Consider the following 26,937-nt stretch of genomic DNA (forward strand, 5'->3'; position numbering starts at 1 on the left):
TTGCTGTCAGCAAGGTCACAAGGGTGGACTTTGTTATGGACATGGACAGTGGGACAGGGTAGATCTCTGGCACAGCTGACCCTTGCAAAATGCTTCACCGCAATAGGAACCTGCTATTGTTTAAGATTTTAAAATCTCTTGCCTTTTCTAAATAGCCCTGGCAAGGATATTGGTCAGAATCAGGGGATAAATATATAGGCTATCCCACTCCTGCCTTTGCAGGTTTAGTTTATAAGGGGACTGGTTTGATATTCCTGAAGAGCATTAAAACAATGCTGTCTTTGTATATTGCCTAGTTTACTGAACACTACACTAGTGTCAGAAATGGGAGATTAAAAGAAGATGGCAAATGTAAAAACTTACTGATCAAATATGAAGTCATACTGCTGAACATTTTAAATATTGAACACAACCTGTCCCATGTTATTGTTGACCCCAAAGTCATGATTATTGGTCAAGCTTCAACATTAATCAAAATAACTGGCCAAAGATCATGCATCTTAGCACCCAGAACACTAGATTAAAGATGCACAACATTTAGCACAATGAGATTTTCAATTTGCCCGTTACTGTTTTCAGAATACACCAGATGGTTGATGACTGCCTGGTTTTTGCACATTACGTGTGACGTGTAGGAGTATGTTTGACTTCACACTCAAGAATGAATGGGAGGCAGAAAAAGTGCAGTCAGAACTCTTTATTGTCAACCGTCATTTTGTCAGTAGCAGAAGTGCATGTGTGAAAGAGTACCAGTATGTGAGAGCGCTTTAAATCTTGTTGAAAGCTGCTACGTCTACACTCTGGACCTGCAAAGAAAAGTGTGCTCTGGTAAAGGCTACGATAGTAACAGTGCTATTATGTAAATATACACATGTATAGGCACATGCAGGGATATGCATTCCTTTGCTGCACTTACGTAATCCTCAAATTTGGTAATTTCTTCTTCCAGCAGGTCTGTTCCGACCTTGTCGTCCTCAACCACGCAGTTGATCTGCAGCTTTTTAATACCGTAACCAACGGGGACCAGTTTGGAGGCTCCCCACAGCAACCCATCAACTTTTACTGAGCGCACACACTCCTCCAGTTTCGCCATATCGGTCTCGTCGTCCCACTGCACAACACACATACAGGGACAGGGAGTGAGAGGTCAGGCAAGTAAAAGGCAAATCTCTCTCTCTATAATCTGGTGCATGATTGCATGGTTGGTCAACTGTGTTCATGTGATATCAAAATTTACTGGCTGTTGATCTTATAGACTCAGATCACATAGGAAGGCCAAGTTTGTCACTTCCTTGTAGTAAAGCCAGAAACTGTACGAATTTATCAATACTGCTTGCATACACAATGGTCAGTGCTTTCCCTTTTCTGGGACACCTGATTCAACTCATCACCCAGTCATCAAGCTCCTGTTGAGCTGAACCAGGTAGATTGCCTGAATCAGGCATTCCCATCCTTTTTTCTTGACTACTGATTGTAAAACCGACAAATGTACAATAAATCAATTGCAAATAAGAGACAAACAGAACAGAAATGTTAAAGGGCATGACCATCTAAAGTGGTGTGTAAAGTCTCTAGTCAGGGGGATCGTACAGGCTTGACGTCCAATAGGATGGAGGATTTGGCGATGAGGGCAGGTTTCTTGGCCTTTTTGGCGGCGTATTCCTGCAGCCGCTGCTCTTTGATCCGCTCAGCCTCCTCATCCACCTCGTCATCACTGCCAAACAAGTCAAAGTCATCCTCCTCCTGATCTTCATCTTCATTTTTTGCTGGATGTGCTGGAGGGGTTTTCTGTGGAGTCAGAGAGGCTTTCTGTGAGCAATTAGCAGCATAGATGGTGCGAGGACATGCTGGAATGTCTGGTCTGTGGGAGATCACGAGGTTTGTTTGTCTACTCACGTTAGGAGCAGTTCCATTAACTGCTGGTGCAGGGGTCACTGGCCGCTTTTCCAGGATATACACTCGACTCTCCAGTTTTGAAAGAGCAGAACGCAATTCCTCCACCACTGGGCCAGAGGGTCAGGAGAGAAAGAGAGTGAGAATGGATATGCACTTATGGCTAAAATCATGTGGACACCCCACCTAATATTTCAGTTAAATGTGTTTTAGCCACACCCACTGCTATCAGGTGTCAAGCAAGCGTACAATACCTAGAACCTAATGCTGGTAATAGAATGGGGTGTACTGGAGAGCTCAGCCACTTAACTGTTGTCATAAGATGCCACAAGTAAGTCAAATTTTGGCCCCCTTAGATCTGCCGTGGTCAAGCGTAAGAGTTATTATTGTCGAAAGAAAATGTCTAGGGACAACAACAGCTAAGCCACTAAACAGATCAACCAAACTCACAGAGAAGGGCCATGAAGTGTGAGAGTGAAGTGCATAATTTTGTCCTCCATTAAGTTGCTCACTACAGAGTTCCAAACTGCATCTGGAAGTAACAGTAACAAAAGAACTGCACGTAGTCTGCTTCAAGAATTGGGTTTCTATGGCCGAGCAGCTGTACACAAACCTAAGATCAGGAGCATAGTTTGCCTGCGACTCCACCTCCATATTCACATTCATGGTTTTGGAATGGGATGTCCATATAGGTGTGATGGCCAGGTGTCCACATATTTTGGCCATATAGTGTAATAGAAACAGCAGAGAACCAGAACCTGGATACACACCCACACACCTCACCTTTGTGTAGACTCTGGTTCTCCAATTCCAGATTCTTCATCCGTGTGAGGAGTTCTCCCTGTTCAGCACTACTGCTTCCTGCAGTCTGAATGAACAGACGCACACACTTGAAAAAGTGTCACTGAATGGTCAAATTCCAATAGCTGAAGCATAAACAAATGCTACCTGTTGCTTTTGTATTTAGCAATACAAGGAGACAAAGACACACATGCACACAGTATAAATAAAGAAAACTAATTAACTAATTACACACACCACACACATTGGGCTCTCACACACAAAGACGGCAAGTTACGATAAACAACTAAATAGAAATCTGTTTTTCTGTTTTTCTTCTTCTTTATAAGCACAGCACTTCTTGGATGTTCAATTTGGCTTGTGTGAAGTGACTACTGGGAGCAAAACTCACAATACAGCACCACTGGGCATGAACAACAAACTGCATGCACAAGAGGCGAAGGTAAGAGGATCCAGAAACCAAAACACAGCACACACAAACAGGTTCCACTTAATGGGAACCAAGTGTTCTCAGACAGGCAACAGGTAAATCTGTCACTCCGGTCTCTCACATATACACACACACACTTACAGTGGCGCTGTGGGAGGGGTTTTGGGGTTTATGGGCAGAGCTTCTAGTTGGCCTTAAGGTTGTCTTCAACTGAGGGAGAGAAGCCATGTGAAGGTATAGCAGAGAGAACATGCGACCCAGAGGGAGCCAAAGGTAAACAGCGCTGACAAAGACAAATCATACTCACACTCGTGCTGACGAAGACAAATCACACTCGCGCTGCCGAGTACATTTTCACCCATCCTCCTCACACTCATACAAGGTCATAGAGGCAGACACAGAGACGTGTCATATTTAACTCTGCAGTTGTGGTTCATAACTCACTCACCCCAGCGAGGGACTTCTGGATGTTCTCTCGTGCCCTGGCGATATCCTGGAGAATACTATTTGCTCCGGAGTCCTGCTTTTTTAAAAAGAAGGTGAGGGAGGCACCGTGTTTAAGCTTGAGACAATTCTTGAGTCAATGTGTGTGTAGACACACGCTAGAGTGGACTGTGAGCATACCTGTGCTGGGGGTGCGGGGCCATTCTTCCTCTCGTAGAACCTTCGCTCAGCCTCGTCGTACCGAGGTTTGTCAAACCAGATCCTCTCGTGCGCCAAGAAGTCCACGCCAGGCATTCTACACACAGAGAACAGGGACACTGGATACAAACCCACATAAGCCAATGGCACTGCATACTCGTGTCTTGAGCATCACCTCTATGTATCCAAATCACATAGTGGTATAAACAAACCATATAAACATAAACTGAGAAAATGAGGTTTAACAAACTGATGACAAAAACAACAAAACAGCAAAAGGAACTTCTGAACATGGCTGTAAGGGAGGCAAAACATAAGAATGAATAAAGTCACATGGTATGTAATGTGGAAAGGAATCAATGAGAAAAGAAGAGAAAAATGTGAATGGGAGTCAGGTCACTGCATGAAATCTAATGAGAGCTCTGTATGTGTGTGTGATATGGGTTCAATTTATTGTGAGTGTATTAAGTATATAGAGCAACAAGTCATACTTCAGTGATGAGCTAAAATGGCCTATAGCAGTTTGGCTGGTTTTGGTTGCAATAGTTTCGTAGAAACGAGTCTCCGCCTCCATATAACGACTGCGGTCTAGCCACACCCTTTCACTGTCAGCATGCAGGAAATGACACCAAAATGTGCCAGACTCTTTCTTGACGGCATCACGAGGTTTCTCCTCCTCGGCTTGGTCGTGTTTGGCTTCCTTCGGTAGGGTGCCCTTCATGTTCTCAAGGTCTGCTTGCTGTTCACTGACAGCAATGGGCTTGCAGTGGAGCTCATTCTCACAGTACAGGTTCTGATAAAAACTTGCTTCTGCTCTGTCATATAGAGACTTCTGAAGCCACACCCCCTGAAGCAGTGCAGGCAAGAAGGGCAGGCCATTTATTGGTCTGGATGCAGGGGTGTGAGGAGTTGGGGTTTGGGATAAGTAGCCCTCGTCATATAATGCATTGGAGGATGGGCTATTAGGTAATAATTGGAGAAAGCTTGGAGTGTTCAGTGAATTTCCCTGTTTGGGATGCTGAGCTACAAAATGACTTTCAGCTTGGTCAAAGAGAGGCTTGTTCACCCAGACAGTCTGCACCATGTGATGGCAGGCCTCCTGATCCCCATGGTGACAGGCTCCCTTGTTTCTCTGGGAAGCTGAGTTCCAGGTACTTGCAGGTGATGCGGTTCCATTCTGACGCTCCTGCAGTCTTGTGTAGTATTGGCTCTCGGCTCTCTCGTACACGCTGCAGTCGAACCACACAGCAGCGCACTCTGAGAGTAGGTCCTGCGTCACCCCGCTGGACAGGTGGCCTGCAGTGACCTCTGCGGTCACACAGTCAGAACGGCTTGCAGAAATCTTGGGCTGATCCACATCGCAATTTACCAGACTCCTCTGAGGCATGGTCTTGTGTCCAGAACAGAGGGAAAGTGGGAAGGAACAGAAAACAGAAGGAGAGGGAAGAGAACCAGAGTGACGGGCACTAAAATATTAGTAACAAAGATTTTTAAAAAACAAGAGGCACATATGCAGAGTCAGGCAAAGCGAAGGCATGCAAAGACACTGGGCTGTGAAATGTAACTCCAATGTGTTGATTCCATGCTCTTTGCCTCGACAGGAAGACATGCGGGAAGATGAAAAATATGATGCATTGCAGAGGTGACAGAAGCGCAAGAAGTGTTCAGAACACAAAAGGTGCCTCCCAGTGTAGTAGTAATCCTGCACCAGTTTTCCCTGTCTTAACAGCTCACACAGCTCATTACCAAACTCATCAAACTCATGAAGACAGTGGGAAGCTCAAGGTTACTACTGAACTAGGAATGAGAAAGGGAAGAGGTGGAACACATCTGGGCCTAAACAGCCAGTTATTATGTAATGGTAGCATTCTGACCATTCATGCACTCAATGTGCAGTCTACAGGTTGAAGAGATACTGACAAAATATACTAACTTACCTTTGGTAGCAAGTAACAATAACAGCCAAACAAATGGTCCTAATGGGAATTTAGTTTGTTCTTTTCACACAGGCAGCATCAGGAAATAAATCATATTTCAACTTGAAATTGATTTTTTTACGGTTTGAGAATAAGTGTAAACAGGCATCAAACTGGATTTTGTGTTTTATTGATAGGAGAACAGAAATAGTATATTTCGAATATTAAAGTTAAAAAGTTAACGGAACCAAAGGTCACCGACGAAACCACTGACGTGTGTCAAATACTACATGGGAACTACATACGCCAGTGCCTCAATCACGCTACCCAAGGTAGCTACTAGACTAGCGAATAAAAAATTCAGCTAGGCTTATATGTCCAAACAACATGTTGTGATTATATTCGCGGGTCAGAATAAAGGCAAGTAGGGGTTCGTTTAAAACAGGAAATAATCCTTCATTCTGCCTTCATACCTAACCGAGAATGTTAGCTGACTGATGCTAGCTGTCTAGCTAGCATGGCTTAGTGGTGAAGAGCTAGGTTATCTGAATATCTTGTCACACTACGCTTCACGTTACAAGAAAATGCATGAACCACTACGGTGTTTCCTTGAGGGGAAAAAAGGTTTTTATCGTTTTCATCTTTTTTTTGCCAAAAAAAAAAAAATGACATCGTCATAGCTATCTTAGGCTCGCTAACGTTAGCCAACTGGTGTTTCCTTTTATTGTAGACATTTCAGTATGCCGGCAAGATTAATTGGGATTAAGAGACCGCCTTGTCTTAAGACATTGGAAATACAAATAGTACCATGAATTCATGATATATAAACTGACGATATACCCTCGACCCCAATGACGGAGAGCATTACTCACTTTTCGGTGATTTACTGGAAATCCAGTCAGGAGTCTCGAGCCTGACCAAGACAGTTACAGAATAGAGCTTGGAGTCCGGGCGTGACCACTCATTACAGTTTACAGGGGCTGGTGCAATTAAACGGAAAATCAAAAATGTCTCTATAGTCAAATATGACACGCGTGCGCTTCTACATCATGTTTTCAACTATACTGTTATTTACATGAACCGCTGTCGTAAAAACAACATTTAGTGTTTGCTTTACACACCGCCTCATACGTGGTATAGTCCTTCTCATGATTTCACCGCGACTGCGCAGTTATAACGCAATTCAAGCAGGAAATGCGTTTTAAAAAGTGCATTTCAGGTTTGTCTCCTGGTCGAGGAGGGCCCATTGCACTTTACGTTGTACACAAAATTCAAGCGAAGAACACGTCATCAGCAGCTGTTTATTTTGAGGTAATTATGCACAACTTTAATGGGTTGGGTCCTCTGACTTATGTGTATACTTTCTCAAAGGCATAAGTCACTGTAACAGCGCTCTTTGGAAAAATATCTGCACTGCGCTTTTATTTAAAAAGAAAGGTAGGAGAAATGTGATTGGGTGCGAACATTTAATTGAACTGCATTATCTGTGCACAGGATATGCAATCTCATGACACTTCTCATTTCTTGTGTGATTGGACATTCTGCATAGATAACAGAACAATTTCCACATTTCTTGTTTCACTGCCTTTCTGTCCTCTTGCCTGTACCTTTTGTCATGCAGGCCTCAAACATTCATGCTCCTACGTTACCTCCATCTTCCTCACACACTAGCATCTTATTCAGTCTCTCCCTTTGTTATCTCACTTCTGCACAACTCCCTCTCCAGGCATGTTGCTCCACCTGTTCCTTGCCTCTTGGCTACTTGCGCCCCAGCTCCCGTGCCCTTTCCGTGGCTGCCTCCACGGCATCCACGGTAGCCGCCCTGAGCCCCCCCTTTTCCAGTGCGTGAAGTCCATACGCCGTGGTCCCGCCAGGGGTACATACTTCTGCCCTCAGCTGTGCTGGGTGCTTCCCCGCGTCACGCAACAACAGTCCCGCACCCTGCCGGTCCAGTGCGGTGCTTCATTAGTAACCAAACAATCTGCTCCATTTACTGTATTTCTATGATACTTTTTGCTTATGTGGATGTACACAAGCATACCAGTATAGTCTGGGCTGCTATGCGTTGAGCTAGTGCACAGGGCATTCCCATTTTAACAGCTCCGTCAGCCAGGGCTTCAGCAAACACATACACCTGCTTGGCAAATCATACACACCTCTGTCAAACTCATGGCACATGCTAGTATCCCTGGATTGCTTCTATTATTTGCTTTAGAACAATATAACAATTATAGTATAACAACAATATAAACATTATAGTATAACATGGTCAATGATTATTTTGCTTCCTGCTAAAAATATCTATTATGTACTTTTGCACACTTGATCACCCATAATTTTTTTTGGTTCCTGTATACTCATGTCATTATGTATAGTATGGAACAGAGCTACTAAGGAAAGTGGAGCCCCTCTGTGCTGGACACTGAAGAGGGACCTTCCTGAGACAGGCACAACTCATATACTGTACATTTTAGAAGTATGTTTGTGCATATTTAAATTTTTAAATAAACAATATATAATTAATGTTAAAATTAATGGCCTTTTCACTCAAACACGTGACATTCTAAAAACAGTTTCAAATTAATCATAAAAAGTACTATAATAGTAAATGTACTATTTTAGTTTGTGAAACAAGAGTTCAGGTTTTGTTGCTTAGTGTAATATTTTCCTCATGTGAGCTTCATAATGATTAGACTCTAGTTCCACACACTACAGCAATCATACTCACAAAAGCCACGCCACTACCGCTCAGGCCCGTGTGGGCGTCAATCCAGGCTTCAGGCCCCACCTCCACCAATCCGCAGGGTGAGAGGAGGTTCTTTAGCAGAGCTCCTGTCTCCTGACTGGCCCCTGCTCCACAGGCCAGGAGCATAGCTCCCTCCTGAAGCATGCACGGAAGGTTTGGCATCATGCGCATTACACACAATCCACCCGGCAATAGCTACCAAGAGAAAGAAGATGAAATGATGACTGAAGCACAGTCCAGTGACACAAAGGGTGCAATGAGTAGTGATGAACAGGTCACTGAAATAATCATGTAAAATGACATGCTTTCATACCTGCTCAAGTGTTTCCAGGGTGATCCCAGCTGCCATGGAGACAAGGATGTGTTGTGGGGTGACATGCTTTGAGACACTATTAAGGACTGTGGAGACGAAGTGTGGTTTGACTGCAAGGAAGACCAGACGTGAGCGCTGAACCACTTCCTCATTTGAGTGTGTGACTGCAACTCCCATGACCTACTGGGACAATCACATGATCAAATATGTTGGATGCCAAAATATGGAATAGATAGATCATTAAAGAGATAAGGCAATCTTCAAAGACAATCTTCTACATCACAGAACACCTTCCCACATCTGCTTAAAATAGCTCAGACTGGACTGAGAAAGCTAGCATTGACCAGTTGATATCACTAATCTGGAATCCATGATCACTGTTAAAGATATAAAATATGTGTAATGACACCTTAAAACTGGCCCTCATACCTTGAAAATCAGAAAACAATATAATTCTAATGTTTATGCACAGAGTACAGGTGTGTGCTCAGGCATGTGTGATATACCTGGAAACGAGGAAAATTGTTTTTGGATGGAGCACTGACTATCACGTTAGAGGGGACAACTTCGTCTAGCAATAAAAAACAAACAAACACATAGGATAAAAAAAAACCCAGCATGGTTCTTACAAAATAATATGAAAGTATATTTTATACATTTTGGGGGGACTACAATCTAAGACATAGGTGATCGAGTCGTTTAAGCATTCCTGATTTAGTTTCCCTTCATAACTGATTATGTTCTCTAGCTGGCTTGTGAATCATACGTTTAGAAGTGAGCGCATGATTTATCAGTTTTTCTGTTAAACAATCTAATTAAGCATCTGTTAAGCGTCTAATTTCTTAACAGAGATACATACGGCACTAAGGTGATTAGATGCACAGGTTAGCTAGCATTACCTGATTTAAGGATCCCCTGGGCTATACCAAAAGCCATGTTTCCTGCACCAATAAACCCAATCTTCAACTGATGCAATTCGTCCATGGTATCCTGAAGAAAAAGTATCTTTTATGTCACATTTTCAGCTAACCTTTATCATATTTTCTATCTGACCGCATGCACAGTTGGCCAAGAGTGTTACTGTTGATTGTCAAATGCAAAATCAAGATTTACCGTTAGCGTATTTACAACAGTAGATGTTTATAAAGTGTCTGTTTGTTGTAATGTACACTCTTCTGTGTAAAAAATAATAATAAAGTCTTAAGGAATAACTATGCTATAATGTGTAGTTACACAGGAGGAAAAAAAATTATCGGACAGAATTGACGCACAGCATTCTTCTTCTGCGAAACCAAACAGCGAAGACATCGCCACCTGCTGTACAGGAGCCAAAAACTGCAATCTGTAGTATCAATCTGAGCAGATGTTATGAAAGCATATCAGTACCAAATGAAAATAAAGTACGCAAAATTGCAGTCTAATCCTAAATTTGAATGTAAATATTCCAAACATACATGCAAGTTTGAACTCAAAATTAAAATTAAATAATTCCATTTACATTTTCAATTTTGTTGACTTCTTTTGATATTTCATTTACACAGACATTTGGGATGCTTTATGAGTAGCTTTGTTTGAATTAAAATGTATTTCACAATTTGAGTTAATATTCGACAATCGTCAAAATTACTTTCGATGGCTCAGTTGGTAGAGCGGAGGACTGTAGAGGTTTAAAGTAATCCTTAGGCTCGAAGGACGACTCTGTCTCATTTTTATAAGTCGCTCTGGATAAGAGCGTCTGCTAAATTCCATAAATGTGAGTGTAAATTATTATATTTTCATCTTCATGGGCTTTCACCTCAGTCAGCCAATCTGATTCCACAGTTTTCTACCTCAGCCAGCCAATAAGGATGGGGCTATAGCATATTGAGTAAAACAGGTGACGTTTTTGAAAGATGGTGGTTGAGAAGCTCATTAGAATATTTTTAATTTTGAGTTCAAACTTGCATGTATGAAGGGAATATTTAAATTTAAATGTAGGATTACATTGCCATTTTGCGTGTTACATGTTCATTTTAATTTTGGTACTGATATACCTCCATAGTTTGTGAGCTGGCCACTTTTATTGACACAATTTATTCATTTATTTATTTTCTGTTAACCTGAAATAGTTTGTGTATCCTGCGAGTTTGAGGGTGCAGCACAGTATTATTTGTTCCTAGGATTGTACTCTTCTGGTTTGAGATCGACGTAGTCATTCCAGATATCTGTTGCAGCCACTCCATGTATGTGTGTCTCCATATACAAAGGCTTTCTATTCATGTATGTGCCGTAATCAAGGAAAAGAGATGTGAAAGGGAAAACTACAAAAATGATGATGACAAAAGATATTCTGAGTTAATGCCATCTTTAATGTATGGCCAGACAGTCTGCATCAGCCAAAGTAACTAAAATACGGTATGCTTTCTCAAAACAGTTGTGGTAATCTGCGAATCATTTGGCATTAAATTGATTTCTGTGTGAATGCCTGTGATCTAATCCCCAAGCGAATGACAACAGGTAAATGCAGACATAAAACCACACACATTAACAGTCACATTACAGGACAAATATTTTAAGTGATCAAGGTTTTATTTATGTATTCGCCACTTCGTTAGGAACTTAATAAAAATGGGCGTGACCCCAGTTTCCTCTCTGAACAGTCTTAATTATATGTGGCATATGTTCCATGAGTTGGAAACAATCTCTAATGATTTTGGTCCATAGTGACAAGTGCATTGTCATGTAATTGCTGCAGATTTATCAGCTGCACACTCATGTTGCTGCAAATTTCCTTTTCTAACCCAAAGGTGCTCTACAGGATTCAGATCTGGTGACTCGGGAGGCCACTGAAGAACATCACAAAATCAGTCAGAGATGACTCAGGCTTTGTGACATTATCACACTTGTAGTTGTTAAATGATAACATGTCGATATAAAGTTATCAGAAATAGTTAGCCCGTGGCATTAAAACAAGGCATTAAAACAAGTTGGTATTAGGGGGCTCAATTTGTGCCAAGAAAACTCTCTCAGCACTATTAAAAATAAATTCTAACCTCACCATCTGCAAATCAAAACACAATTTAAGTTCACGGGGAATTCCCATTTTAACAGCTCCATCAGCCAGTACTTCAGCAAACACATACACCTGCTTGGCAAATTATACACACCTCTGTCAGAGACCAGAAAATGTGTTTCCAAGTTTCACGTCTAGTTTTGGAGAGTCGGTGCCTCAGATAGCTGAAAGGAATAGAACTCAATGCAATGTGCTTTTCTTATAGCCTACCTTCCTCAAGGTTCAATAGCTTGTATGTCCTGTGATGTTTTTGTGCTCACTTAATAGTGAGCACAAAAATAGTGGCCATTTGAGTTAGCATAACCCTTCCTGTCAACATAAACACATCTGAGGTTATTTCATCCTAGAACAGCAGTCACTGAAATACTCAAACCATCTCATATACCCAAATCTGGTGCCAATAACCTTTTTTCTCATGATTCTGATGTTTGATGTAAACATTGGGGGAAGCTCGTGATCTGTGTCTGTATGATATTAGTGGATAAAAGAGCAAGTGTACCTATGTGTACATGGTAGCTTGACCTCTTAAGAGCATTTTGGGGGACCTCAGAAGAAAAGTTTTTGAAGTTCATGAGACATGAAACTGGTTATAAAAGGAGACCCCAGTCCACTGTAAGTCAGATGGTTCACAAACATACTCAGTACTGCTGCAACTCTTCCTAGGAGTGGGCTTCCTGCAAAAATGCCAGGGAATTACCTCAAACCTGTGATGAAGATTCCTGAGATGCAGCAAAGGTTTGGCAGGCATCTCTCACACTTAACGTCAGTGTTCATGACTTTGCCACGAGAAACACACTGAACAAGGGTAGTGTCCTTGGGTAGTTATGATGGATGAACCTGGTGCTCTCTAGCAAGAAACATTCCTGCCCATTTTAAGTTGCCAAAGACCAGCTAATGTTCCACTTTACACAAGAAATGATTGCACAAAAAGTGATTATCATTTGTAAATCAGATTCCTTGATGTAGCATATTATGTTACAAGTTACTTGATGTAGCATATTATAAAGCAGCACATTTAAGTAAGACATCCCATCAATATGCTCGCATAGAAAGTTTTGTATTGACAAATGGGACAATATACCTCCAAACCACTACACTGGACTGATCATGACAGATACAGAAAGCTTATTTTAAGGTTACTGACACTAAAGGAGATCCACCTATTTAACCAAAGTTCCACTGAACAGTAGTTCCATTAGCTCACATACTATTTCCACCACTAACTTTGATCGTTTGAGCCTTTGGTTTAGTATATGGTATAGATAGGATATGGTATAGTAAAATATTATTGTTTGTTAAATGTCTATTATTATGACTTGGATGAAAATTGGACCAAATAATAGGAGACATATATGCAGAAATTAAGTTAATTACCAAATAGTCCACATTTTCCTCAAAACTGTAGAAAATGCAATCTCACCATAAAAATACATAAAGAAAAGATTTGTCATAACTTAAGGTACTTTAATACAAACAGACTTTAGCAAGATTAAAAGAACATGTGGGTTGTCGTATAAAACCTATACCCCCTGTTAAAGCCCATGTAGCAATTACAGCAGATTGTCCAAAAACCCAAACCCAAACCAAAACAGTGTACTGTAATATAAGGTGTAGAGGTAGTAAAAATTGAGGTGAAGTAAACAAGGTTTCCATAAAAACAGGATGTTTCTCAAAGAAGTCCTTAAAGAAGCACTTTGCTTGTGCAGCTGATAAAGGACCTCTGACCAAAACCTCTCTGGAAACTACACTGCAATTTTTATTACTTCTCTCTCTCTTTCTCTCTCCTTTAACCTTTGTTGACTTGTTTCTCATCTCATTTGTAGAAGGTGAAATTAATATTGGAAGTTCTGCTATGAAACACACACACACACACACACACACACACACACACACACACACACACACACACACACACACACACACATTAGAAACACAAAGTAGAGCTGTGGTGATAGATCTGCCAGTCATACTGTCTTAATTATTCTTAACTACTAACTTGTTCCCTAATGATTTTTAAACATTAAAAATATATACCGAATCATATATAGAATCATTCATTCAGTACTTCAACTGAAACATTGTTGAATCTTTAACAGTGCTGTCTACCATTTGGACTGTAATGCATAGAAATTCCTCATTTCCGAGCAATGTCGTAATTGTCCACGAACCAATCGCAGGTCTTCTTGATGGCTGAGGAAAAAGAGTGGCTGTTAATCAACTTCATCATCTCTGAGAGGATGTTTCTGAATGTTACATATTTATGTTGATCATATTAATGCATGGACCAGGGTGTGTGTGCGTGCGTGCGTGTGTAACGGGGGGTGCTGCATACCTTCTGGAAAGGGTGTAAAGGTGAATTCAGGAAGATATTTCCGGAGCTTGGTGTTGCTGGCTGTTTTCTTAAACTGACCATCAGCTTTACTTGTGTCATACTGAACACAGAAGGTCAAGGATAACCTACCTGTTAATAAGTTTCTTACTGGGTATCAAAGGGACGTATGTAAACATGTCCACAATATATTAAAGTACAGTGTAAAATAAGATAAATTAGGAAAATGCCTTGTGAAAGGGGGAAGGTGGTTTCTACTGTCCATAACTGTCTTCCACTGCATTCGTGAACATATTTCAGCCCTGCATGACTTCTCTTTTCATGCCTCTGATCATGAGTGAGGAGGACTAAAAGGATACAACCACTTCACCTTTAAACTCTAAGGCTTGGACCACTACATTGGCAGCTTCCTTGATGGACACCTCATCCTCCTCTCCAACTGAACGTGTATATGAGAGATAATTTTGAGAGGACAAAAAGAAAAAATCTTGAGAGATAAGTTCATTTCATGATACACTTATTTAATTGTATATATAGGTATATGTATGTTATCTACCTGACAGTATAATAGGGTCCACCTCATCATATTCTCTCAGTACCCACAGAAAGAGACGAGCCAGATCCAAAGAATAGATGAATTGCCGCAGTGGACGACCAGAACCCCAAACGTGCAGAGCTGTGCCCTCCTCTAGCATGCGCACATACACACATGTTCAAGTATGAAAGTCTCTCTCTCTATATATAAATTTTCCCTCTCTTGGAGAAGTTGCTATCTAGGTTTTTATCCACTAGATGGCGAAGAAGCTCTACAAGCATGTCAGTATCAATTCTTCAGATTTATTCCCAGATCAAAGCCCTCCTATAGCCTAGGAAAGCAGGAGAGGAAGGTAACAATGTAAAGCAACAGGGTTTTTACAGACAACTATACATCTATTATTCCACTTACAAGATGAAAAACAGTCAGTCTAATGACTAAGGGTGGAAGGTGGAATTACCAGATGAACATGTAGCAATGGACACAAAGATGCTTTCAAATAAAGATGCCTTCAAACAATAACTATTAAAATGTGTCAGCAGACTATAAACCAGTCCTAGGCAACTTCCTAAACTGTCTGGGAATTAATACCAAACCACGTTTTGATGATCATGTTATATTCTTTTTATTCTCACATTGCCATATTCTCTAGGGAGAGTCTGGTGCCTTTTAGCACTTAACGTGGCCAAGAATCTCCTAGTACTGCAAGACAAGGAAATTTGATTGAAACTTCCGAAAACAGAGTCATGAAAAAAATCAAAACAAGGTATCTATGGTAAATGTGACTCTGTAGCACCTTTTTAGGCATATCAACTGATCTTCCATAATTGACAGAACGGGACACAACCAACAAAATCAGATGACAGAAATCCTAGTAGCTATTCACACAGAACTGACTTTTCCTGCAGCATGTCGGCAAAAAAGCAATGAAGTCTGTGTTTTCTTTCTTTTCCTTTCACCCTTCTCTTCTGTGTCACTGACCTATTTAAGATAGCATGAGGATATGTTGCTAGAGACAAAGAGACAATACAAATGCTGTAAATGTAAAAGCACATGGGCTGAACCTCATGTATTTATTACAAGTTGTAACTAGTCCTACCAAATGGTATCATGTTACTTGGCAAAAAAGTAAATGACCTTCATGTGAGAACTGCCCTGCCATAAATGACCTGTCAACCTGTTTGAGGGCTTTCTCTAAAAACAACCAGATTTACTAAGATATTTTAAAAATGATTTATACACTTTTTCTTAAGAAAAGTATTTATTCAACAAACTGTTTTGGGCAGGGCTTTACTACTAATGGAAACAGCTAGGCTGTCCACCAGCCAGTGCTTTTAAATCAGAGTTAAAATCACTGGCTGGTTAGTTTAAATATTTAATCATGTTTTTCAGCTTGGCCTCCAAACACTTTCAGAAGGTGCCATGTCTGATGGGCAGTGATAACGTGAGAGCGAAAGAGAGAAAGAGAAAGAGAGACAGACAAGAAGGGACAGAGAGGGAAAAGGAGAGTTCTCTTACTCTGTGCTTTGTAAGTCTTGTGTATAAGTCCTGGCAGAACATGACCATCCTCTATGTTGAAGTTGTCATGGGGGCCAAACACATTTGTGGGGATAACAGCTGTGTACCGCCGATCATATTTTTCAAAATATGCCCTGCACAAACATAGTGGAATTATGACTGGGTTTAAACACCCCAAACAACAATAAAGAACAATAAATTCAAACACACCCTTTAAAGCAGTGATTTATCTGTTTGGTCTTCAGCATTCCTTCTTACTCATTTAACCACTGTTTTACATAAAGACTCCAGATTTTTGTAATCTTCCAATGATCCAGTCAGAAGAAGCACTGATTTTGCCTATAAACTTATACTATCAAAACATATGCTAATAAAACACAGATCCTGTTGCAACTTCAAAAAATGTATGGAGCTAAAAAAATCTAACACTTTCATAAACATTAATGACAATTATCTAGCTAATCTTTTCCCCCTGTTGTAACATGTGGCCAAAGTCAGAGATAAAACTGGACACATCTAGACACATTTTAAGTGGTAGGTTTTTAAGTGAATTTCACTTTAAATGCTACAAGCAATTATTCTTACTATTCACAACTTTCACATGGGAAGCATAAATGAGCAGATTATGTTAATTATGCAGAAACGTAATGGCAGACACAAGCAAAACTTTATCCAGCATCACCTGTCAAAAAATAACCACACTACCTATCCTGGAAATAGAATCCTACTGTTCCACTTCAATTATGTTAGAGCAAACAAGTCACAAACATATGTACTGATAAAGCTTCAGCAGCACACATGAGCACATGGTGGACGTTTCAAAAAGACACTGTTCCACTGTTATCAGGACAGAGCAGACTCAGATTTAAATTAAATGTGTCAAGAGGGCCTACAGTGAGACTGTGTACTGAGGCATTACATCTGCTGCTGGTCACAAATTTGGAAGCTTTGATAAAAGAGAGCAAAATCAATTTTGGCGAAGCATGACCCCAAACTTCTAGATGAAGATGTATGTGGTCTCTCTACAGATAAAGAAGCAGAATGAATTAGGGAGAAAAAGGATCATTTTATGGTTTCACCCTAAATTAAAGGTTTGGCTAGCTGGCTTATACACCTTCTCAATTGGAGAGAAAATAACATTTTTCTGGCACTGTAAACCATAGTCTTTCCATACTCAAGCACATAGACACAAGACAACATCTAATTACTAACCTGTTGTGGACGTCAATCATTCTTTTAGCATAGGCATAACCAAAGTTGGAGTCGTGAGGAGGACCATTGTGGATCTGAGAGACAAAGAAAAAATGAATTAAATGAAGGTTTATTTTGTGTGTGTGTGTGTGTGCAGAGGTGGGTAGAGTAGCCAAAAACTGTACGCAAGTAAAAGTACTGTTACTTTAAAATTATTACTCAAGTAGAAAAATAGTAATTTAAAGTAAAAAAAAAAGAAAGAAAAAAAAAGTGTATTTTAAAAAGACATTCAATTAACTTGCTTGCTATTCAGATAGCGAGTTACTTCATTGGAACTCATTTACTGACACCGGGCAACAGTCTGTGTCCCACAAACTAAAATATGAGGTCCTCATGGTGCTTTTTAAAACCGTTTTAAGGCCGTTTCTCTTGGGCATAGTTTTAAAGTGAATTTTACAATAAATGTTACTTATTCATAAAATTCATAATTACACTTAAAATATGTAAAACCTTGAACATCTCTCTTCAGTGTCTAGTAATCGCCTGCCAAGATCGCTTACCAGACATTTTACTTGTCGTTATTTGCATTGCAATTAGGCAACCGACTGGTCAGTGGCTGGCTGCCTGTATAGCCTACGTTTCCTAGCTAACGACTGCGATATGTATGTACTCGAAATAAATGATCAATAAATAAAATCAATTACAAACTTAATTTTTACAACTTTGAAACCTCTAAAATCGTGCAAAAATATCGCTTAATACAGGGACATGCCTTCGTGTATGACATGAGTTCATTTCAGTTGCTGCATTTATTTTAGCTACGTATCATAGCTAGCTAACCGCTAGCCATTTTTTTTCTGAGAATATAATTGACATCAGACCACATTTTAGTTTCATATTAATAATGCACATTAGGATAGAGCACAAATATGTGCGCCTTAAAAAAAATTGATATTGCGAGCTACATTTTACAAATGTAATCATTTGAGTCCCACGCCGGAAAATGTTCCTGGTCTCTGTTCATTTTGTTGGTCTACTGTCCAGTTGTGTAACTTAGTGAAGCAAAGTGGCGGGACTCGGTCACCATCTTTAGGGATTTCACCAACCCTCACAAAATTGACAGGTTACGGCGAAACGTACAAAACGTAAAACGTATTTTGAAATGTAACGGAAAGAACGTGGACAAAAATAACAGGAGTAAAGGTACGTTTTGACGTTTATACTCGAGTAAGATTATAGTGTACCCTCTTTTAAAACACTCTTACATGAACAACTTGTTTAAAAAGTTATTTCCAAACTGTAACGGAGTAAACCTAGGGTATGGGTCTCTCTCTCTCTCTCTCTCTCTCTCTCTCTCTCTCTGTGTGGGTGTGGGTGTGGGTGTGTATACACATTTAGTCACTAAACGTTTGTGGACACCTGATTTGCACACTTCAATGAGCTTGTTGAACATCCTGTTCCAAAACCACAGACATTAATATGGAGCCCCCCACTACCGGTGGAAAGCTATGCCTATTCAGTCAAAAGTGCTGCTGTGAAGTCAGACACTGATGTTGGATGAAAGAATGGTTCACAATCAATAAATTGTGATTTATTACAATTCCTCCCAAAGGTTTCAGTTGGGTTGAGGTCAGGGCTTTGTATGCACTGGAGTTCCTCCACACCAAACTATCAAACCATGTTCTTATTGACCTTGCTTTGTGCACAGGGGCTCAGTCATACTGTAACAGGAAATGGTCTTCCCATATTGCGACTAGGGTGGAAGCATACTACTCTCTATGATGCCTTTGTATGTTAACATTACAATTAACATTACCTTTCACTGGAATTAAGGGGGCTTAATTAAGGGGGCCCTTCTCCACCAAACATTGCTGCTGACACTGCATTCTGGGAAGTAGCTTTCTATTGGCAGCCACCAAACCCAGATTTGTCCATCAGACTGCCAGTTAGTGAAGTGTGATTCATCACTTCAGAGAACGCATTTCTCCTGCTTCAGTCTAGTGGCGGCATGCTTTAAACCACTCCCACAGTTGACTTGGCACTACATTCATTTTATGAAGCTCCTGACACACACAGTTCCTGAGCAGGTGTTGCTTTCAGAGGCAGTCTGGAACTTTGCTGGGCTTGCTTCTACATACATTCATTTCACAGAAGCATTTCCAGTTGATCTGAGGCAGGTGCAACAGGCCTGTGGCCAAGATGGCATCTTATAACAGTGCTTAATGATTAAAACCACTGAGCTCTTCAGTATTCTACTGCCAATGTTTGTCTTTACTTGTGCTTCTATAATTGAGGTAGAACTGCCATCATTCTTCATAAATTTCATAAATTAATATTACATAGTAATAATATAAGTATGAATGTAGAAATGAGAATGGAGTAGGTTATCTTAAGTATACTAAACACGAAATATCCTGTGAGCCCATGAATATACTAATGTGAAATGGAGCCTCACAAATATTTAGGAATGTTAATACTAGTTTCTTTAAATCTGTATTATTATGTTTTACCTGCTGTTAAAGAAAAGTGGCTTACATAAATTCTTTGAAGAAATGCTATTAAACGCTTAAGCTGAGAGGTTGTAAGTTGGAGTATATAACAGTAAGCTAGGCTTCTTTATCTTATACTTTTTATTACAGTAAGCTATTTTACAGTAAGCTATTTTTTAAGTTAGCATTTACTCAGTACCTTGCACAGACTGAAACAGAATGCGCAAGCACAACTGCAGTTTAGGTAAAAGTGACAAAAGGTTTGTGATTCCACAAGCTTAGTCCAAGATCAAGACAAGCCAATTTGCATCAAAAGGAAAGACATTTTGTGACTAACCTAATTAGAAAGCAGTTATGAATTAGTTGCCAGCTCCATGGCAACGAGCTATTCTCAAGCCTTGGCACAACAAAAGTCTCTTTTGTTGCCAAACCACGAATGTAAATCTTTTGAATGTCGGTAACAATCAATGGAAATTTAATTGGAACCAGCTTCTATGGTCAAATGAGACAAAAGGAGCTTTCTGGCAATGGACACCAGAGGTGGGTTTGGCATAAAAAGAGTTAAGGTCACCCAAAAAAGAATCCATTCCTTGTGGGAATATTTCCTTTTCTGAGAGGCACTGGGAATCTTGTTACGAAACAGGAGGTTTTAAATCAAAATCTGGCTACCTCTGCCTGGAATCCTAGTTGGGGTGGTGGTCATACTTTCCAGAAGGATAATGATCCAAAGCATTTTTCCAAATCCACACAAAAGCTGTTCACCAATCAGAGAATCAAGATTTTGTAATGGCCATCCAAGTCCCATGCTCTAAAACTCACTTAAATCTGTAGGCTAAAATGAAGAAGAGAGTCCACAAGCAAGGACAAGGATCTAGAAGAATCTGGAGAGATTCTGGATAGTGTTACTCTGGTCACATAAATCTGTTAACCTCCACACATACTGAAATAATTCCCTCAATACTTAGACCTTAGTCTTGTACGTACCATTCCTAAAGCCAACTTGATGAAGGCAAATCTTTAACTCAATTTTTGTATTATTCTGATACTAGAGGTCTATGTAATGCGATATATAATGATTGTTTTGGGAGCATGGGCTCAGGAGTGCTGAGCAGCTCACTGAGAGAAAAACTGCACTCATAGTTGTAAAGCTGGAAAAACAGAGCAAAGTGAACAAACCATAGTCTCATCAATGGGGTAGGTGGTTTTGTCGGGAAAGATGCAGGTGGACAGACAGGACACAACTTTCACCACGTCGACCTCATGGGCTGTCTGCAGTACGTTGTCATTGATGTACATGTTGCTTCTCTGAAAAACAATATTCTCAGTGCACACATGGATCATTAAAGATGTTCAATGTTATAATAGCTTTGTTTGTGTGTGAGCAGGCGTTTTACCCAAAAGTCCAGGTTCTGTCTCATGTTTTTGAAGAGACCACCCACCATGGCTGCCAGATGAATAACGTGGGTAGGGCGGTGTTTCTGGAAGACAGCTCTTGTCTCTTCTAGATCCCTAAATAATGAAAATAAGTATGTCTATGACACCAAAGTGAAATAAAATGTTCTAGGAAAGTTAGATATATAAGAATACAAGACATGCAAATATGTAAAAAGAATCAAACATACCAATAAAACCAAATATAGGATGATAACATATAAGCTACTGTAATATAAAATGATAATAGACTGACCACTTTATTAGTATTTGCATTTTTACAAGTCTATAATAATAGACTTTATTCCACCTCTTTGCTTTTCATAAGTGGTCAGTTACTGACAACAGCTCCACTGCTGACTGGATATTGTTTTTTTGGTGATCCACTCTCAACACAGTAATGACATGGTAGTGACATGGTTTTAGGTGTTGACCTGATACAAGCTTATGTGGCAGTGGGCTGTTTTTTTTTTTTTGTTTTGTTTTTTTTACATATGAATTGACCAAAAATTATCAGCAGTGGTCCCGTGGTTAGAAAGTGGCCCTTGATGGTGATATTAACCATTTCTAAAAGCATGGCATTGGATAAGACTGGCTGTCCTACGATAGATTCATTGACAAATTAAAAAAAAATCAAGTATGAACTAGGACCTGACCAATAATGGGCAATATGCCAATTTTAAAGAGCTAAGGCTTACAATAACTGATAACATCAGACAATTATAATATAGTCAAAAATCCAACAGATGCTGATAAATTGCAATAACAGTACTTTACTGACTAATATGACTGTCAACTGCCAGGTGTCAAATATGATTTTGAGTTTTCAATTGTTTAAATTTTAAGTCAAAATAAACTCACAAAGCCTTAATATAAATTTTAAAATAAACTTGGAAATAACCATACTGCAGACAGAATGTTCAAAATAGAATCTCACGTTAGAAACCCATATTAAGGGATATCAACATGAATTGAGTGCTATCAAATCCATGGACCTTAACATCAGCTAAATGGAATATTAGCCATGCCCTAGTATGGACATCCATGCTAGTACGGAGTCACAGAGACATAAATGATGAACCATTGTTTTATATTATGTTAAAATCAATATTAACAAGCATCGCATTTCCATAGATCTCATTTAAAAAGCATCACTTGGTTCTTAAAACTGTGTGTTGTGCATGTTGGCATGTCTGTGTATATGTATGAACGAGCACTTACATTAAGTTGGCATCTTTAGAGGTGAGGAAGATCCACTCCTCCCCCTCTCTCGCACCTTCTTCCTGCAACACTCGCTCTATGGCTTTGCCCACCAGACCACTGCCCCCTGTTACCATTACACGCATCATCCTAGTCTCTCCCTGCATCTAAAAAACACGCACCCACACAACAGCTGCTTTAAACTTAGTCATGGATTGGTGACTAATGATTGAAAAGACCTAAAAAAGCAGTGAAAACTAAAAAAAAAGAGCACATAAAAATTTACTACGCTGGATTTACATTAACAGTGCATACAATGGTCTTTATCATGCTTTGTAGAAGACGACTTTAACTAGAGGAGTTTACAAAGAGCCAATGAATTTTAAAAAATACAATTCTGTATGGTGATTTTTTTGGGGGGGGAAAAAAAGTAAAAACATTGCTCCTTTAAGTACTGCAAATGTGTATCTTATTCTAGGGCTTTGTCATTTTTCTTGAGTATTTCCTGGATGCCAACAGTCCTCTCAGAACAGACATTTTACATTATATGACATTTTATTCTGTGCACCATGTTGTGGTTTAAAGTTCATGTGGCTTTGGAACTCCCTTCTGTTGAACTGCACTGGTATATGTTAGCAATTATAAATGTACGATGTTAGATATTTCTGACAGCTGAATGGCTTTAATCAATAGATTTTGTATTACTAAAGGTTGAGAAACAGGGACATATGCCCTCTATCCCACTGTCCACTTATAGTGGTGCAGACTTTAACCTGTCTATTCTAATTGCTATTGCTAATGAACAGAAACAGGATCCTGTGTAGGTTTGCTGCATTCAGTGGTGAGCAAAGAGGATCTGGTGCAACACACTGCTCTTATTATTGGGTAGATAGATGTTAATGTGCAAGTGGATGCCAAGTACTTTATATGCAGTTGAATGGAATTCTGTTTTCCAGTTGGTGGTACTGCCAAAATTTCATGATTGGCTGCTGAGTTAGCACATAATCATATATTTTCTGGCCTTCTGGGCATTACTAAGATGTATAACTAAGTACTAAATTTTTTTCTTTTAGTCTTGGCTCTTATTTGGCTCATGTATCTGACCTTCCGTGCACAGACACTTCATTTAATTTGGTTGCATTTACTGGTGTTTTCTTGTGCTGGACAAGTGCCCAATTTTTTTTTGTCTCTGCTGTGCTTTGCCTATATATGCATTGTTTGTGTTGTTCAGGACTCCAGGTGATTGGCTAATAAATCTGTCAAGTCTAACTTCCTGATTGGCAGTGTCTGTGGGTGTAAAGTTGTTTTTTAAATTTTTAAAATATTTTTTTTAAAGTCAAGTTACGATTGCTGGATGGTGCGTGTGGGAGACGCAAGATAAAGCCCCTTTAGCTGACCTTGTAGACTAGGCTAGCTCTGGTATATATAGCCACATAATTAAAATAGCAATCTTGCCACTTCTGCCACTTGTACAGTGTTAACTTAGCCTATTATAAAAATACATTTTTTGCTAAGCTGAGCAGGAGTGGGCTGTCTTTTGTTTCAGTTTCGCTTTTTCATTTAGTGTAATTGGGGCAGGTTTGTGGATTTATTTTTCTTTTAAGAAGACTTACGATTCATGTTTTTGGTGACACTGAAGTCATGTGCTAATTCATGTTATTACAAATAAAATGCATATTTTAAATGTAAGATTTGTTGATGGATTTTCAGAATTTTGGTCTGGTGCTTGATATTGGAAGTTTCTTCTACCTTTGCTCCACCTCCCGTTATTGCTGCTCTCTGACTTTAGATTGGAATGTGATGATCAAAAACCTTCTAATTCTTATAAGGGTCAGAAAATGGTGAATAAGATGGGTGGTCTTCCTGAATCATTTGCATAGTCCAAATCCCTCATTCAAATGTTTACCTTACAATTCCTCTTGAATGTAATCACTCTATTCTCTTCTATGGGCTTTTCCAACTACACATGGCACAGGGTTTCAAAATTATGTTAACTGGAGACTTTTATATACTTAAAGATGAGCCCACATACCATATGTCTTTAAAAGTCACTGTAATTAAATCCTTCATGGAACTATACTTTCTCTCCCTCTCTGAAACTTTCATTTAAAACTTTAATTCTAGAATTTATAAATATATTAATATAGTTGTCCTAATAACTTCCAAGTCTCTTATACAACACCAATAATCAAAAACACCCCCCCCCCCCCACCCCACCCAGTTCTTCACAATGTTTCCTTGTAAACATCACCCAACCCTAACAGACATGGGAAAAAACTTCAATACTTATGCTGTGCCTCATACACTCATACCAGCACAAAACATACCATCGCACTACCTATCAATGTCACTTGCATACAAGAAGGTTGGAATATTCAGACCTCAAATTTCTGTGTGGTGAGCATCCAAACCATTTTCAGATATTCCAGCTGAGTGTTCTGGAGGTGTTTCAAACTCACATGACCCAACAAGTGTAAATAAATGTAGTCAAAAGAATGCAAGTTCAGGCAAGGTAGAGGGCAGCAACTACACCTTGTCTCATACCCAGGTTTTCCAGGTGGGAGGCATACGAGCCAGCGTACTGGGTTGGCAGCCAGGACACCCACTTAACACTCTGACAGTTTCCCTATCACACTGCACTTTCCTTTGGCGAGAAGACCCAAGCTTCCCTTTGTATTCATCCCTCACCACTGGTGCTTCATACTACACTTCACATATTTGACATATTCAACTCACAGCAGGGATTTCTTGAGTCAAGGATATGCTCTTGATGCCCTCATTGCACCATCTCACTTCTGATACCACCCAAACCAGTCTCAAACCCAAGTGTTCTGCCCTAGCTTTTACCAGTATCAGGTATAACAATAGCATACAATGAGTGTACATTTTCATGGTTCACTTTTGCTTTTGGTATTTATTTAATCACCAACAAAGTTATCTAGAGTAAATTGTATGTTCAGTATTTCACAAACCCCATAGTGATCAATGATAGGCTCTGGATGAACAAGGGTATATTTGTTGAAGTGTATATTTATTTTTAAATAAAAATAGAATATGTACTTGTAACTACATACCATTACTTCTAAATTAAATTTCAATTCAAATATGGACTAATTTCTTATTTGACGAGTATACTTCTTCTTATTTATTAGCTAGAAGCCTATTTATTTAGCTAATTAAAACGTTGTATACTCCTACTGAGCCTTTTAAATAGCTAAAATGTATCACCTCTTTCCTGAGACATACAAACAGGCCTATTTATTTAAATTCATTAAAATCAACGTATCCTACCTTCGACCTGGATCTGCCTATCTCAGTATCGGTAGAAACAAAACTACACAAGGATGTGCCACGTAGCCAGCCAGCTAACATGCACATGTTGGGTTACGTCAAGCACAAATCTTCTACGTTTCACGGGGATCGTTTGCTCATTTGATGTACTAGTTTCTGAACATGTAAACATGGAAATGGGTTCGCCCAGCATGACGTGCTCGCATTAAACACGAGAAACAGCTGGCTGGCTGGCTGAGCAAAGCTACAAAACGAAAGTTGGTTTGGAGGTTATGACATCGCGTGTCTAAATGCAAGCGTGTTGGAAGCAAAATAAACCACATGGATATAATTTAATTTTGCTAATATACCAAGAAGTTAGCTACTAGATACGAATTACTGCTAGCTAGCTAAGTATGGTCTACTAGTCAAGGGGCTGTGTAGGCTCTTTCATATTGATAGGGTTAAAGGCATTTGTAGTCGCGTTACGAATATACGCAAAAATTAAGTCCTTCTTTTTGGATGAATACCAAAAATCATTCGCTATAGGATAATAAAATTCTAACCTACCGGTACGGACGGAGAGGACCTACAGGGAACAAATTCTTCTGGTGAGGTTCTGTAGCAGCCTAAGCACAGCAAAGCTCAATGCTTCCACCTACAGTACACCTCAGACAAATTCCCTCTAGACGTATCAGTTGCAGTTTCCTGTAAAATGCGTCATGAGTAGAGTACACACACACACACACACACACACACACACCCTAAAATCTCCTCCATATTTTAGAGAAACTCAGTCCATTTTCTAGAGTCTCGCCTTCTCAACTTCAGTTATCCTGCAATTCATCTATAGGTAAAGATGCCAGAGTTACTTTCCTCAGTTGTGCTCCACACTGAGGTCTATGGTCATTAAAAAACACTGAAGGTAATGCACTATTTGACTTATTCAACAGCATTCCAAACACAATGGATGAAAATTATACTTAGATGTAGTCTGTTGTTTAAAACACATTAAAACAGAGCAGCACGGTGGCTTTGTGGTTAGCATGTTTGCCTCTAAGTGCTAGAGGTTCAAGTCCCTATCTAGGTTGAGTTTCCATGTTCTCCTTGTGTCTGCATGGGTTTCCTCTGGGGTCTCTGCTTTCATTCCATAGTCCAAAAACATGCTGGTTGGGTTTATT

General features: G+C 39.7%; 3 protein-coding genes across 13 annotated transcripts; all 3 read right to left on the bottom strand.

Annotated features, from left to right (window-relative positions):
- Positions 1 to 682: 682 nt before the first annotated feature.
- Positions 683 to 6,825, bottom strand: eef1db (eukaryotic translation elongation factor 1 delta b (guanine nucleotide exchange protein)). Of its 7 annotated transcripts, XM_027000466.2 has the most exons (12): positions 6,804 to 6,825; positions 6,555 to 6,662; positions 5,704 to 5,763; positions 4,258 to 5,156; positions 3,749 to 3,863; positions 3,573 to 3,647; positions 3,266 to 3,334; positions 2,677 to 2,761; positions 1,897 to 2,003; positions 1,591 to 1,788; positions 917 to 1,111; positions 683 to 806 (listed from the first exon to the last, which is right to left on the bottom strand). In XM_027000466.2, exons 4-12 carry the CDS (start codon positions 5,151 to 5,153, stop codon positions 768 to 770), a joined length of 1,779 nt encoding a protein of 592 aa, XP_026856267.2. In that variant the 5' UTR covers positions 5,154 to 5,156; positions 5,704 to 5,763; positions 6,555 to 6,662; positions 6,804 to 6,825; the 3' UTR covers positions 683 to 767. The 7 variants fall into 7 exon arrangements, with proteins under 7 accessions (XP_026856267.2, XP_026856277.2, XP_026856294.2 ...); XM_027000476.2 differs by lacking the exon at positions 6,804 to 6,825 and having other exon boundaries at positions 3,573 to 3,644; positions 6,555 to 6,779; XM_027000493.2 differs by lacking the exons at positions 3,266 to 3,334; positions 6,804 to 6,825 and having other exon boundaries at positions 3,573 to 3,644; positions 6,555 to 6,776.
- A 144-nt stretch (positions 6,826 to 6,969) lies between these two features.
- On the bottom strand, positions 6,970 to 10,026 carry pycr3 (pyrroline-5-carboxylate reductase 3). 3 transcript variants are annotated; one of them, XM_027000534.2, is made up of 7 exons: positions 9,855 to 10,026; positions 9,641 to 9,731; positions 9,248 to 9,312; positions 8,742 to 8,921; positions 8,411 to 8,623; positions 7,724 to 7,816; positions 7,135 to 7,623 (listed from the first exon to the last, which is right to left on the bottom strand). In XM_027000534.2, the coding sequence occupies exons 2-7, from the start codon at positions 9,723 to 9,725 to the stop codon at positions 7,441 to 7,443; spliced, it is 819 nt and encodes a 272-aa protein (XP_026856335.2). In that variant the 5' UTR covers positions 9,726 to 9,731; positions 9,855 to 10,026; the 3' UTR covers positions 7,135 to 7,440. The 3 variants fall into 3 exon arrangements, with proteins under 3 accessions (XP_026856342.1, XP_026856335.2, XP_026856328.2); XM_027000527.2 differs by having other exon boundaries at positions 7,724 to 7,819; XM_027000541.2 differs by lacking the exon at positions 9,855 to 10,026 and having other exon boundaries at positions 6,970 to 7,623; positions 7,724 to 7,819; positions 8,742 to 8,924; positions 9,641 to 9,668.
- A 2,808-nt stretch (positions 10,027 to 12,834) lies between these two features.
- On the bottom strand, positions 12,835 to 26,424 carry LOC113571375 (GDP-L-fucose synthase). Of its 3 annotated transcripts, none has more exons than XM_027000288.2 (11): positions 26,327 to 26,424; positions 22,508 to 22,653; positions 21,250 to 21,364; positions 21,032 to 21,160; positions 17,388 to 17,461; positions 16,176 to 16,309; positions 14,679 to 14,810; positions 14,482 to 14,561; positions 14,126 to 14,225; positions 13,900 to 13,983; positions 12,835 to 13,643 (listed from the first exon to the last, which is right to left on the bottom strand). In XM_027000288.2, exons 2-10 carry the CDS (start codon positions 22,651 to 22,653, stop codon positions 13,928 to 13,930), a joined length of 966 nt encoding a protein of 321 aa, XP_026856089.2. In that variant the 5' UTR covers positions 26,327 to 26,424; the 3' UTR covers positions 12,835 to 13,643; positions 13,900 to 13,927. The 3 variants fall into 3 exon arrangements, with proteins under 3 accessions (XP_026856089.2, XP_026856081.2, XP_026856074.2); XM_027000280.2 differs by lacking the exon at positions 26,327 to 26,424 and adding an exon at positions 25,778 to 25,885 and having other exon boundaries at positions 12,835 to 13,640; XM_027000273.2 differs by lacking the exon at positions 26,327 to 26,424 and adding an exon at positions 25,778 to 25,885.
- Positions 26,425 to 26,937: the final 513 nt, after the last annotated feature.

Source organism: Electrophorus electricus, chromosome 8, assembly GCF_013358815.1.
Source record: "Electrophorus electricus isolate fEleEle1 chromosome 8, fEleEle1.pri, whole genome shotgun sequence".
Taxonomy (NCBI): Eukaryota; Metazoa; Chordata; class Actinopteri; order Gymnotiformes; family Gymnotidae; genus Electrophorus; species Electrophorus electricus.

Excerpts from the sequence above, each read along its gene's own strand:
- eef1db (XM_027000466.2), bottom strand. The coding sequence starts at position 5,153 with ATGCCTCAGAGGAGTCTGGTAAATTGCGATGTGGATCAGCCCAAGATT. Across the intron at positions 3,335-3,572 it reads TCCAGAAGTCCCTCGCTGGG|TTGAAGACAACCTTAAGGCC; the intron begins GTGAGTGAGTTA and ends TCTCTCCCTCAG. Across the intron at positions 1,112-1,590 it reads TCCTATTGGACGTCAAGCCT|TGGGACGACGAGACCGATAT; the intron begins GTACGATCCCCC and ends TGTGTTGTGCAG.
- pycr3 (XM_027000527.2), bottom strand. The coding sequence starts at position 9,725 with ATGGACGAATTGCATCAGTTGAAGATTGGGTTTATTGGTGCAGGAAAC. Across the intron at positions 8,922-9,247 it reads ACAATTTTCCTCGTTTCCAG|GTCATGGGAGTTGCAGTCAC; the intron begins GTATATCACACA and ends TTGTCCCAGTAG. Across the intron at positions 7,820-8,410 it reads GCGGTAGTGGCGTGGCTTTT|CAGGTGTATGTGTTTGCTGA; the intron begins GTGAGTATGATT and ends TGATTTGCCAAG.
- LOC113571375 (XM_027000280.2), bottom strand. The coding sequence starts at position 25,864 with ATGTGCATGTTAGCTGGCTGGCTACGTGGCACATCCTTGTGTAGTTTT. Across the intron at positions 22,654-25,777 it reads TAGGCAGATCCAGGTCGAAG|ATGCAGGGAGAGACTAGGAT; the intron begins GTAGGATACGTT and ends CGTGTTTTTTAG. Across the intron at positions 14,226-14,481 it reads AGTTTAAAGGTGAAGTGGTT|TATGACACAAGTAAAGCTGA; the intron begins GTATCCTTTTAG and ends TTCTGTGTTCAG.